Source organism: Sphaerodactylus townsendi, linkage group LG09 (genome assembly GCF_021028975.2).
Source record: "Sphaerodactylus townsendi isolate TG3544 linkage group LG09, MPM_Stown_v2.3, whole genome shotgun sequence".
In the NCBI taxonomy this organism is placed as follows: Eukaryota; Metazoa; Chordata; class Lepidosauria; order Squamata; family Sphaerodactylidae; genus Sphaerodactylus; species Sphaerodactylus townsendi.
This window is the reverse complement of record NC_059433.1, coordinates 35620274-35633135: the sequence shown is the minus strand read 5'-3', so window position 1 is coordinate 35633135 and position 12862 is coordinate 35620274. Positions and strand designations below refer to the sequence as shown.

Below are 12862 nucleotides of genomic sequence, written 5' to 3'. Positions count from 1 at the left end.
CGCCTGCCATTTAATCCATACACAGTTCCCTCAAAGAACAAACCCTATGAACATTGATTTGCAGATCTGATAGACATGTGTATAACATTAAAAAGAAATAAATGATCCAACAGCATGAGATTGTTTGTAATACAACATGATAAAATAAGCTTCTATTTCTGATAAAATAGTTCAGAGCAACCAAAATAAATTGACAGCAATAAAATTAGAACATGCAGCCTTGAGAATTTAGTAAACACAGCAACAAGAATCCATCACTACTCAAAACCAAATATTAACCACCAGATTTCACACAGCACATAAAACAAAGATGGCACCAGACAAATCTGCCTGAGGAGACAATTCCACTGGTAGAGTACAATCACCTCCAGTGAACTTCTTTCTAGCCCTGAAGGTAAAAGCACTCAACTTTGGTATAATTCATAAAGGACAAAGCAGTATGAAGATACCTTAGTTCCAAATTATCTAAGACCTTAACCCCCCTCTTTATTACACTAATTGAACTTTGTTATTACTACAGATAACCATGCCAAAATCCTTACTTTACTGAAAGGAATCCTCATGGAAGGCAAAGCTGGAAAGTACTAGTACCTTTGGAGCTGCAGATGCTAGTATCGCATCTACAAGCAGCAGGGCAGAAACCACTGGAGTACAGTGGGTTCCATTTTCATCATGATAGCCTTTCCAGATGACCATACTGAAAGTTTGTGATATGTTGAGGAGAATCTCCCTATCTCCCAGTGAAAGATTTCCAAATCAGGCTGGCCATAACAGTTTCAGTCCCAAAACCAGACCAAGTCCAAACTGAACTTGATCTATATAAATCATTTTTCATCCAGGAGTGGCTTAAAGTGTCTGCCTGCTAATTTAACCACGGTGACTGCTCAAGACTTTGGTTTAGCAAGGATGAGATGTATCAATACAACGAAGCGCTCATGCAGCTACTCTGAAAACAGCATCCAACCACATTGGTAAAGGACAATAATTGTTTAACTAATTATAAAACTATATCAAAAGCTTTATTTGTACAGATAACAGCATGGCTGTACAGGAAGTAAAGAAAACACCAAACCTGGGAGTGGCAAGTACAAATGAAATACAAATGCAATTCACTCCCTGCTGCACACAAAAAGACAGCCAATAAATATTTATGAAATTTACAATAAAGTGTCACAGCGCAATTAAAAACAATAATCACCTAGTTACAAAGCATTCCAATTACAATAGAACTCAGAACACAGGAAGAAAAGCACATCTCAATTCAAGAGAACTCGTAATATTCTAATCTCATTCTGAACAAGACGCTGAGAGTCAAGTATTATTAGTCCAATAGTAAACAAGACTCTGAAAGCCAAGTACAAGCAGTTTTCGCAATAAAAAGTCTGCTTTCAAGGATTTTTCTTCAAGACGCAGTCTCCTTATCAACGTTGCTTGAGCTGAATCACATTCCTATGCTTTCTTGAGTTTGAAGCTGTAAGTGTAAACCATCATGATAACCAAAGTGACTTGTCACATTCCTATATATTTCTAGCAGCAATGCCACAAGCTTCAAACTCAAGAAGGCATAGGAATGTGATTCAACTCAAGCTATGTTGATAAGGTGGCTTTGTGCCTTGAAGAAAAATTCTTGAAAGCAGACTTTTTATTGTGAAAGGTGCTTCTGCTTGGCTTCCAGAGTCTTGTTTACTATTGGACTAATTATACTTGTTTCTCAGCATCTTGTTCAGAATGAGATAAGAACATTAAGAGAAGTTGTCTTGAATTGAGATGTGCTTTTCTTCCTGTGTTCTGAGTTCTATTGTAATTGGAATGCTTTATACACTAGGTGATTGTTGTTTAATTGTACTGTGACACTTTATTATAAATTTCATAAATATTTATTGGTTGTCTTTTTGTGTGCAGCAGGGAGTGAATTGTATTTGTATTTCATTTGTATTGGAAGTAAAGCCTTTTTCACATAATGTATTCCCTTTATTTCAGCACAGAGGAAACACTGTGAAACAACTCTAAATCTGAACTAGAGTACCTGAAGAATAAATCAAACTGTAACATTACTATTTTCTTTAACCACCAGATGGCAGCCTATCAAACCTACATTCATTGGTCCTTTATAAAATTGCAGTAATGTTACTCAATTTAGTCTAGTTTACAAAAATTGCACCAATATCATGCATAATCTACTCAAAGAATAAAATATGACAGATTTCTTTAGATAGTCATAACTGGACTATCAGACAATCAGTCAAATAAGCGGGAACACTTCTAACCATATATATTCATGCTATAAATCAAACCATTCACTGAAATATGAAACGAGCAAATAAATAAAACTATAGATCTAAATGTTTTCCATGAACTTTTTTTTTAAATGCACATGAGAGGGGCAACTGACACCCACCTTATTATCCTTTCTTCTGCCCCTGAGATGTTTTTGAACTCAAAGTACTCTTTAATTGTAGTGAACTGTATCTACAAAAGAACTTCTCATTACAGAAGTTTTCCAATAGTTCAAAATACACACACGGTCCTCAAAACTGCACACACTCATTAGTCCAAAGTTGTTAAAAGGGACAAAACAGAAATGATAGGTTTCTCCATTAAAAATATAAACATATTGAGAATTAATATTGCATATTCAAAAGATCTATAAGGCTGCATCCCTATTTGGTAGATTCAAATTCATTCCTGCTTACACATACCTTAAATGTGCACTTGTTATTGTTATTGTTATTGGTTTTCACAGTAGACTTGAACACAGGAAAAATGGCCCCTTCTTACCTTTTCTACAGGGAGAAGAGTTTGCAGCAGTCGAACTGTGAAAAGTGAAACACTAATGAACACCATTCTGTGGTGTAATATAAGAGAATCTGCTGCCCCTGAGCCCACATTACTTTGGTGGTAAGAAATGGTTTCACCCAATGAATCTAGGACTCTAAGCAGCTTTTCTTTCTGCCAATAGAAAGGAATTGACAATTAGTGTTTTTTAGCAAAATACAAGAAAGCTAAGAACACATCCAGTTATAGTACTGCCACAGAAAATAAACATACCTAAGCCAGGTTATTTCCTACAGATTCACAAGAAATTCCAAAATAAAGCTATTTTAGCTTCAATGTCTGACATTTATATGGAAAAAAAATCTGACTATACAAGATTGAGATTTAAAAAGAAAACTCTTTCCAAGAAAGATATAGCAAACCTTCAGGTTACCTGCTCTTCAAATATAATTTTATAAAGACTTTTTAGCAGGTTATTTCTTAGACTGTTAATTAGGCAACACTATTATAGCCTAACAGTTGGACAACTATAATGTACTATATGGGGCTGACAACTTGAAAAGTACACTGGTTCAGATATTAGCCTGATTATTTTCAAGTGCTATCACATGGAAATACATCTTGCATATTTTCAACTGAACTGACTGCCAGTTTGTTTCCAAGTTCCACTGAAGGTGCTAATTATCGTCTTTAAAGCCTTTCATAGCCTAGGACCCAGATATCTGAAGGACTGTCTCTCCCTATATAACCCAGTTGACCATTAATGGTTATTAATGGTTCAGATCCCCCACCATCTGGGACATCCCCAGAACCCCTCAGCTGCCCTCATGTGGCCTTTGAGATGGCTGAGAAAGCCCCAAGCTGCCCAAGGCCACTCCACAGCATCCCCAAACCCCTAAACATGGGTAAAACCCTAGCATAGGCCTGGGGCTCCCCAGCACCCCCTCCCCAAAGGTTCAAAGCCACATTCCTTCCTCGGGAACATGTGCCAGCACACTCACTGGGGGAAACACGGTTGGAGGCCACTGCAGACCTCGACATCAGGTGGAGAGAATGGGACAGGAACTTGGGAGTCTCTTGAGGGAGGCATGGCACTGGTTAGACAGATAGTCCAGGTAGTCCCTAGAGCCACAGAAGGGCAGGCTCTGATTGGTGAATGGGAGAACCAGAAATGGCATGGAGGGGTTAAAAGGCAGGCCAATGAGGAGGCTTTGCCTGGCATTTTCTGCAGAGCTGGGGGATCAGTCATGCTGGGAGGGAAAGGCAGCACATGAGTCTTCCTCTCTCACTTCTGAGGCCAACCAAGTGAACCAAGACCCAGAGCCACTCACCCTGGGGGGCACAAAAGGAGGATTCCAGGAGATTGTGGGGACTACCTAACCATTCAATAATATATTATCATCACACATTGTAGCATTTCGACTGCAGCCAAAATCAATTGAAAAAACGGACATATCCTTGAAAATACTAACACAACCTCTAGTAAAACAGAGCGTGAACAGCCTAGTCTGTGGGTTTCTGTCATAGCCATTTGAAGAAAAGGCTCAAAAGGTTAACTGAAGAAGGCCAGGTCAAGAGGGCAGTACTTGCAGGTGCTAGTTTTTACTAGCTCACAAAGACAGATCAAAGTCAACAGAGGAAGGTGAGCAGCAACCACAAAGAAGTTCTAATGATATGATTAGAACATCGTCTACATGTACATTAATTAAGACTGGTTAAACTGATATTTATTTCTTACATATTTATTTCTTGTGTTTGCTGAAGTGCTATTGTAAGAGATTCAATAAAGAGAGCAAACAGAACACAGAATCAATACCTCTATTTTGTATCTCATCTAATTTTAAAACTTTCTGAATTGAAACCGTTCAATCAAAATCCAAGTAGATGACAACATGAAAACAATAAAGTGATGTAATTCAGTTTTCCTCCCAGCTCAAAACATTTAAAACATAAGAAACATGTGCCATTCAACATGATTGAAGGCTTTCACAGAAACCAGGAAAACTAAAGTTCAAGTTGTTTGCTCTAATGAAGTCTTTTAACATTAGAAGTCTTTTAACATTAGTTGACATTTTCCTGTACATAAGAAACTCAATTTTATCTTGGTCAATATAACTCAGAGAGTGTTATTCAATCAAACAGTACAATCCAAGTACTTCAAAATCTTGCCCCGTTTTGGTACTACAATATTTTTGCCTCTTCACAAGATCTTGAAATTTTAAAAAATAAATGCTAATGGTCTTAAACACTGCAAATCTTCTGAAATAACAAGAACATACAACAAAGGAAAACAAATGCTTTGATCCAGGAATGGCTTCTTAGCATCCATCTATGATGTGCACCAAAGGCTCTGCCTCCAGCCACTCTTACGAAACATATAGATGACGAGGAGGAGGAGTTTGGATTTATACCCCCCCTTTCTCTCCTATAAGGAGACTCAAAGGGGCTTACAATCTCCTTTCCCTTCCCCCCCCCACCCACCCAAAACAAACACCCTGTGAGGTGGGTGGGGCTCAAGAGAGCTCCAAAGAGCTGTGACTCGCCGAAGGTCACCCTGTTGGCGTGTGTTGGAGTGCACAGGCTAATCTAGATCCCCAGATAAGCCTCCACAGCTCAAGTAGGAATGGGGAATGAAACCCAGTTCTCTAGAATAGAGTGCACCTGCTCTTAGCCACTACGCCAATGCTGCTCTCCCAAGCAGCACTATGCACATGATAATAGAGGCTTCCCCTCCCACATTCCCTGGAGGAAAGGTTCCATCAATTCTGTGAAGAGTATCAGCAGGGCTTCTACCGCCTTGATGGAAGTTCAAGATGGTACCACTTCAGTCCTTGGGACTACTGTTCCAATAATCAAATATTTTATGCATTTTAACAAGATTTCCCATTCCAAAGTCTTCACAAGAGATGACCTAGATTTTTTTTTACAAAAACAGATTTTTAAACATCTTTAACTGAGAACACTCACAAGTTCCAGCCCAAAGAGACTGTTTTCTTCCCAAACATCTTCTGAGACGGCATCCACAATAAGCAGCAGATCTTCAGCAAGCAACTCAAGAACTTGCATGATCATTTTCTTGCTACCTAAAAATCCACGTGTGAAGTTAATTTCCAAACTATTAAGTGCTCAAAAGATAGGAGTTAAACGAGAATGACTGGAATGCTGAAATCCTTTTCTTGAGTTCTATGCTAACTGCTCAGCTTCTAATCTCACTTACTCTAGAAAAACTTGGAACTATTATTTTTCTTGCCAAAGGGAATACTTTGATAACTCAAGAATCGACAGATCAGAGCAACATAAAGTATCAAGAGGATTCCTCCAGTTCAACTCTCCACTCCTTTTGACAGTACAGTTATTTATTTATTTATTTATTTATTATTTGATTTAATATACCGCCCTATCCCCAAAGGGCTCAGGGCGGTGAACAATATAAAAGCATATATAAACATAAACATATAAAAGCTTAAAATCGACAATCTAAAACAGTATCCCACAAACCCATATGCAACCCTCCCAAGAAGAATGATGGGTCCCGATGATGTTAGGGACCCTATACAGCAGGGGGGAGGATAAAAGCAGGGCACCCTCAGCGGCTGGTCTCTCTGAAGGCCCTGTGGAACAATTCGGTCTTGCAGGCCCTACGGAACTCTCCAAGGTCCCGCAGGGCCCAGACAGCTGGTGGTAGAGTGTTCCACCAGGCAGGGGCCAGAGCTGTAAAGGTCCTGGCCCGAGTGGAGGCCAGTCGCATCATTATCCCTTCCACATCACAAATTTCACTATCGCTATTCTGATTTATCATGGTTCGGCATAAGAAATTAAATAGGAATTTGGGGGGAGTTTTGTGGAAGCCGCAGATGGTTTGCAAAGGCCAGCAGACAACACAAAAAGGTTTAGAAACTCAGAAATGCATAAAATATATGTATAGTATTGTATAATATCAACATATTTTAACTTTTAATACCATAAATGTACACACAATTTCTCTTTACCAGTTAAAAGAAAAGAAAAAAAAATCAGACTTTTTCCCTTGCATGAAGGGAGGGCTACAAAATTCTATGCAGGTTTCTAGATTGCGGGGTGAGGGGTGCCGCATCCCTAACCCCAGTGATGTGGAAGGGACAACTGTATTCCTGGCAACAGAGCAGCTATTTAATATCGCTATATTGCAGCCAACAAATCACTCGATATTTCTAAGAAACATCCTTCTTCGGCTCCACTCACCGAAAACCTCTTACCTGCTCCATTCTGGCTTGCCAATGGAAATCTTTTACTAGCCCTGACAGCTAAATGAAAAAAAGGCATTTAAATCCCTTAGGAGCTATAAAACAAATGGATGTCAGTTGAACGTCTTATTTCCAAAATACCATGTACAGGTGTTACAGCCAGATAGCATAAAATTCTGGCATTTTCTCCTTGGTTCTTCATTGCCCATCCTTCAGGATTTTTGTTAATGGGTTTTCAGACCGTCTTTTCCATGAGACCAATAAGTTGCATTTGCTTTTCTAAGACTAAAACGCTTGGCTTCCTAACATTCACTGTAGCCACATACTGCCTATCCCTGCTTCATACATCTCTGCAAAGCATTCTAACAGTTTCATTACAAAAATGCTTCTAATGATGCAGAACCCCCAGACTACCATAAGCAAGAAAAATGCTTCTGCTCTATTAGTTACCTGTTCTTAGAAGAGGTACAGCATATTCCAAAATAGCCACACAGAACTGAGGAAGGCTAAGCTGCTGGAATTGTAATTCCAAAGAGTTTTCATTTCCCAGTTCTGGCAGATCCATATAGCCCATATCTAAAGGTGAATACACTCTAGAGTTGGCATTTGCACGAGCACTGCTTCCACTACAAAAAGGAAATAACAGCAGCATTAGTATACAAAATGCATCCAACTTACAGACAGAAGTGACCCAGTTGCTTGAAAAAAATGGCTTGACAAATTCTTGGGAAAAGGGATAGCAGGATGGGCATCAGATGCCCATCATAGTACCCTTTCCTTAATCCCCTTCCCTGATAATGGTCCACAGTATAATCTTCTCACAATACAATGAAGGCTTTCTGCACAAAAAGCCTAGTCCCAAAAACTCCTGACCATATGGAACATCATTGATGAGCATGAGGAAATAAAGCAAAGGCATAGCAACAATGACATAGCCTTCAGCTAAAGAGAATGCTGCCAAGATCTGGAGATGGGAGGATGAACACTATGCCAAGCCTGATTCAATAACATTCAGTACTGCTTCATCTCATGGGCAAAAGGGATCAGAAGGCACCAGAAAAATGTGCTTCCATCTGCTTACTAACTTTTTAGACATTGACCAAGATCTAATGTACACAGTGTGTGCAGTGTGCAGTTATCTGTTGTTTCAGCCACCTATGCAAAGCCTCTGCTAGCCCCCTCTCAACACTGCAGACCACACGGCCATTCCACTCACATTTCCCTTTCAGCAACACGTGGATTTTTCTTGAGACAGCAGAGGGGAACAACAACTCAAGAGATTTATGCACCCGAACACAGGGCACTGTATGAGCAAATTATAAGTATGAGATTTCTCTGCTTGTAACTCATGGAAAAAGAAGTGTCACACTTCTGGTTCTGGTGGGTTTTCCGGGCTGTGTGGCTGTGGTCTGTGGCCACACAGCCCAGAAAACCCACCAGAACCAGTTGAATCCGGCTGTGAAAGCCTTCGACAATACACTGTCACACTTCTGTTTGCATGTAAAGATCTGTGCAGCAGAATAAGCCTGATGCCTGCAAAGAACTGATGGAATGGGATAAGGGTTCAAGCATATTAAGAACATAAGAATTAGCCGGCTGGATCAGACCAGAGTCCATCTAGTCCAGCATTCTGCTACTCGCAGTGGCCCACCAGGTGCCTTTGGGAGCTCACATGCAGGATGTGAAAGCAATGGCCTTCTGCTGCTGCTGCTGCTCCTGAGCACCTGGTCTGCTAAGGCATTTGCAATCTGAGATCAAGGAGGATCAAGATTGGTAGCCATAGATTGACTTCTCCTCCATAAATCTGTCCAAGCCCTTTTTAAAGCTATCCAGGTTAGTGGCCATCACCACCTCCTGTGGCAGCATATACATATTCCAAACAACCAATCAACACGCTATGCGTGAAGAAAGTGTTTCCTTTTATTAGTCCTAATTCTTTTCCCCCCCCAGCATTTTCAATGAATGCCTCCCCTGGTTCTAGTATTGTGGAGAAAGAGAGAAAAATTTCTCTCTGTCAACATTTTCTACCTCCCATGCATAATTTTATAGACTTCAATCATATCCCCCCTCAGACGTCTCCTCTCCAAACTAAAGAGTCCCAAACGCTGCAGCCTCTCCTCATAAGGAAGGTGCTCCAATCCTTCAATCATCCCCGTTGCCCTTCTCTGCACTTTTTCTATCTCTTCGATATCCTTTTTGAGATGTGGCGACCAGAACTGAACACAGTACTCCAAGTGCGGTCGCACCACTGCTTTATATAAGGGCATGACAATCCTTGCAGTTTTATTATCAACTCCTTTCCTAATTATCCCCAGCATAGAGTTTGCCTTTTTCACAGCTGCCATGCATTGAGTTGACATTCCCATGGAACTATCAACTAAGATGCCCAAATCCCTTTCCTGGTCTGTGATTGATAGCGCTGACCCCTGTAGTGTGTATGTGAAGTTTAAATTTTTTGCCCCTATTTATTTATTTATTTATTTATTTATTTATTGAGCTTATATACCGCCCCATCCCAAGGGGCTCTGGGCGGTGTACAACATAACAGGAAACAATATAAGCAATTAAAACATTTAAAAGCAGCGAAAAGCATAAAAATATTACTAATAATATAAGTTACAATAAAATAGATGGCGTTCAGTGATCTGCTATTGTAGTTCCGTCCTTTCCCCTAAAAAGGGGGGGGGGGGAAACAGCATCCCACGTTCTGACCTAAAAGTTCCCTCCCCCTTCCAAAAGCGGGGAGGAGAGGGCGAAGTCTGGAGATGACAGCCGACCCCTGCATCAGAGCCAGCAAATTCATCAACGGCTGGTTCCTCCCAGTCTGAACAGCTCCGTCTTACAGGCCCCAAGTGAACTCACCGAGGTCCCGCAGGGCCTGGACAGCTGAGGGGAGAGCTGCCCACCTGTAGCCGGGGCCAGAGCTGTAAAGGCTCTGGCCCATGTGGAGGCCAGCCGTATCGCCGAGAAAACTGAGTTAGTTACATAGTTCAAATGTAAGTTAGGTTCAAATGAAGAATTCTGTGTAACCTTGGAAGCTTCTTGCTGCCTGTGCTCATTCAGGTCCGCTTTTGTTGGCCTCTCTAATTTCTTTTTCCATCTCAGAATCCTCTTGTGCACTTTGGTCAGGGGGACGATAATATATTCCTAATGTTAAACTATGCTTCACCCCTGGTATTGATATCCACAGTGCTTCTGTAGAGGAATCACTTTACATTTTGCTACATTGAACTGCATTTGCCATTTCTTAGCCCACTCACCTAATTTATCAAGGTCCGCTTGGAGCTCTTCGCAATCCTTTGTGGTTCTCACCACCCTACATAATTTGGTATCATCTGCAAACTTGGCAACCACACTACCCACCCCTACTTCCAGGTCATTTATGAATAAGTTAAAGAGCACTGCTCCCAATACGGATCCTTGGGGGACACCACTCCCTACATCTCTCCATTGTGAGAACTTCCCATTTATACCCACCCTTTGTTTCCTGTTCCTCAACCAGTTGTTAATCCATAGGAGGACTTCCCCTCTTATTCCTTCATTGTTGAAGTCTTCTCAGCAGCTCTCTGATGCCGAGGACCCCTTTGTCAAAAGCCTTTTGGAAATCCAAGTAGACAGTGTCCACTGGCTCCCCCTTATCCCCATGCCTGTTTACACCCCTCAAAGAACTCTCTAGTGTAAGTTTGTAAGACAGGACTTGCCTCTGCACAAAAGCCATAGCTGACTCTTCCTCAGCAGGTCTTGCTTTCTCTACTTGTTTAATAATTTTATCTTTAATGATAGATTCTACTAATTTACCAGGAACAGATGTCAAACTGACTGGCCTTGTGAATTTCCTGGGTCCCCCCCAGACCCTTTCTTAAAGATTGGTGTGACATTGGCCATCTTCCAGTCTTCAGGGATGGAGAGCCTCGATGTCAGGGATAAGTTGCATATTAATGTGAGAACATCAGCAATTTCATGCTTGAGCTCTTTAAGAACTCTTGGATGAATGCCATCTGGGCCAGGGGATTTGGTAGCATTTAGTTTATCAATGGCTGCCAGAACTTCTTCCTTGTCTACCACACTATCTTCGCTTAGTTCCTCGGATTCACCTCCTACTAGCTTGGTTCAGGTGCAGTGAATTTTCCTCACCTCCTCTTGGGTGAAGACAGATGCAAAGAATTCATTCAGCTCTGCAATCTCCCTGTCATCTTTTAGCACAACCTTTTGTTCCTTCATCATCCTAACTGGCCTACTGCTTCCCTAGCTGGCTTCTAGCTGCTTTTGATGTACTTGAAGAAGAACCTCGTTTGTTGCTAGGCTTGATGTTGCGCGAACCATATGCCGTTCCTCATAATCCCTTTTTTTTTTGGCCTCCCCTTTACAGCTAACTTGCTTCTCTTTTTGCCACTCATTTTATGTTCTCTCTAGTATTCTTTCATCCAGTTAAGTCGGACTTCCATTTTCTAAAAGACATCTTTTTTTTTCCTTAATAATTTCCTCAACCTCCCTTGTTAGCAACCATGGTGGCTTTCTTTTGGACTGGGCGCTGCTCTTTCCTAACCTCTCGCGTGAACACATTCCAGCTGAGCTTTTAAGACTGTGTTTTTAAATAACCTCCAAGCACCGTGGACATTTTTGACTCTCTTAATTTTCCCTTTCAGCTTCCAGCGCACTATCCCCCTCATCTTTGAGAAATTTCCCTTTCTGAAGGCAAATGTAACTACATTAGTAGTTGTCACTTGTTCGCATGCAGAGATACTGAATCTGACAGCATTGGTCGCTGTTCCCTATCGGCTCAACAACACTGACTTCCCGCACCAGGTCCTGGGTCCCACATAGAATTAGATCTAGGATCACATCTCCCCTGGTTGGTTCTACAACCATCTGCTCTAAGCCACAGTCATATAGCATATCCAGGAATGTTCTCTCCTTACTATGACCTGAACATGCATTTTTTCCAGTTTATGTGGGGATAGTTAAAATCGCCCATTACCACGACATTTTTTGCTTTTGTTGGCCTCTCTAATTTCTTTTTCCATCTCAGAATCCTCTTGTGCACTTTGGTCAGGGGGACGATAATATATTCCTAATGTTAAACTATGCTTCACCCCTGGTATTGATATCCACAGTGCTTCTGTAGAGGAATCAGCTCCCCCTGCATTGTCTATTTTATGTGACACTATGCTCTCTTTGATGTAGAGGGCCACCCCACCCCCAATACGCCCTGTCCTATCCTTCCTGTAGAGCCTGTAACCTGGGATAACAGCATCCCACTGGTTCTCCTCATTCCACCATGTCTCTGTGATGCCCACTATATCAATGTCCTCCTTCAAAACTCTGTACTCCAGCTCCCCCATTTTAGGTCGAATGCTTCTACTATTAGCATAGAGACACTTGTATACTCTGTCCCTAACCTGGGATTTATGTGTTTTGCCCTCTAGCCTTTTGTAGACACTATCACTTATCATCTTGCTATGCTCCACACTTGTATGTGGTTGATTTAGAAAAACCTCCCTCTCTGTCTGCATCCCCATGGACTCTGTATTCCGAACCGAAGTCACCTCAGCTCCTGTCGGCTTTCCCCCACGGATCAGTTTAAAAGCTGTTCTGCCACCTTTTTAATGTTGAGCGCCAGCAGCCTGGTTCCTCTTTGGTTAAGATGAAGCCCGTCCCTTTTGTACAGGCCTGCCTTATCCCAAAAGGTTCCCCAGTTCCTGACAAAGCTGAAACCCTCTGCCTTACACCACCTTCTCATCCACGCATTGAGACCCTGTATCTCCGCTTGCCTAGCTCGCCCTGCGCGTGGAACAGGTAGCATTTCGGAGAATGCCACCTCTGGGGTCCTGGATTTTAACCTTTTTCCTAGCAGCCTAAATTTA

At 41.5% G+C, this 12862-nt stretch overlaps 1 protein-coding gene across 8 annotated transcripts in view; it reads right to left on the bottom strand.

The window, feature by feature from the left end:
• Positions 1–12862, bottom strand: part of RTTN (rotatin) — a 121731-nt gene that overhangs the window by 94659 nt on the left and 14210 nt on the right. For all 8 annotated transcript variants that reach the window (XM_048507845.1, XM_048507852.1, XM_048507851.1 and 5 more), the window contains 3 exons: positions 7449–7624; positions 5743–5858; positions 2779–2949 (listed from right to left, as the gene is read on the bottom strand). In XM_048507845.1, the coding sequence (XP_048363802.1) occupies positions 2779–2949; positions 5743–5858; positions 7449–7624 (463 nt within the window). The remainder of the gene's footprint in view (positions 1–2778; positions 2950–5742; positions 5859–7448; positions 7625–12862) is intronic.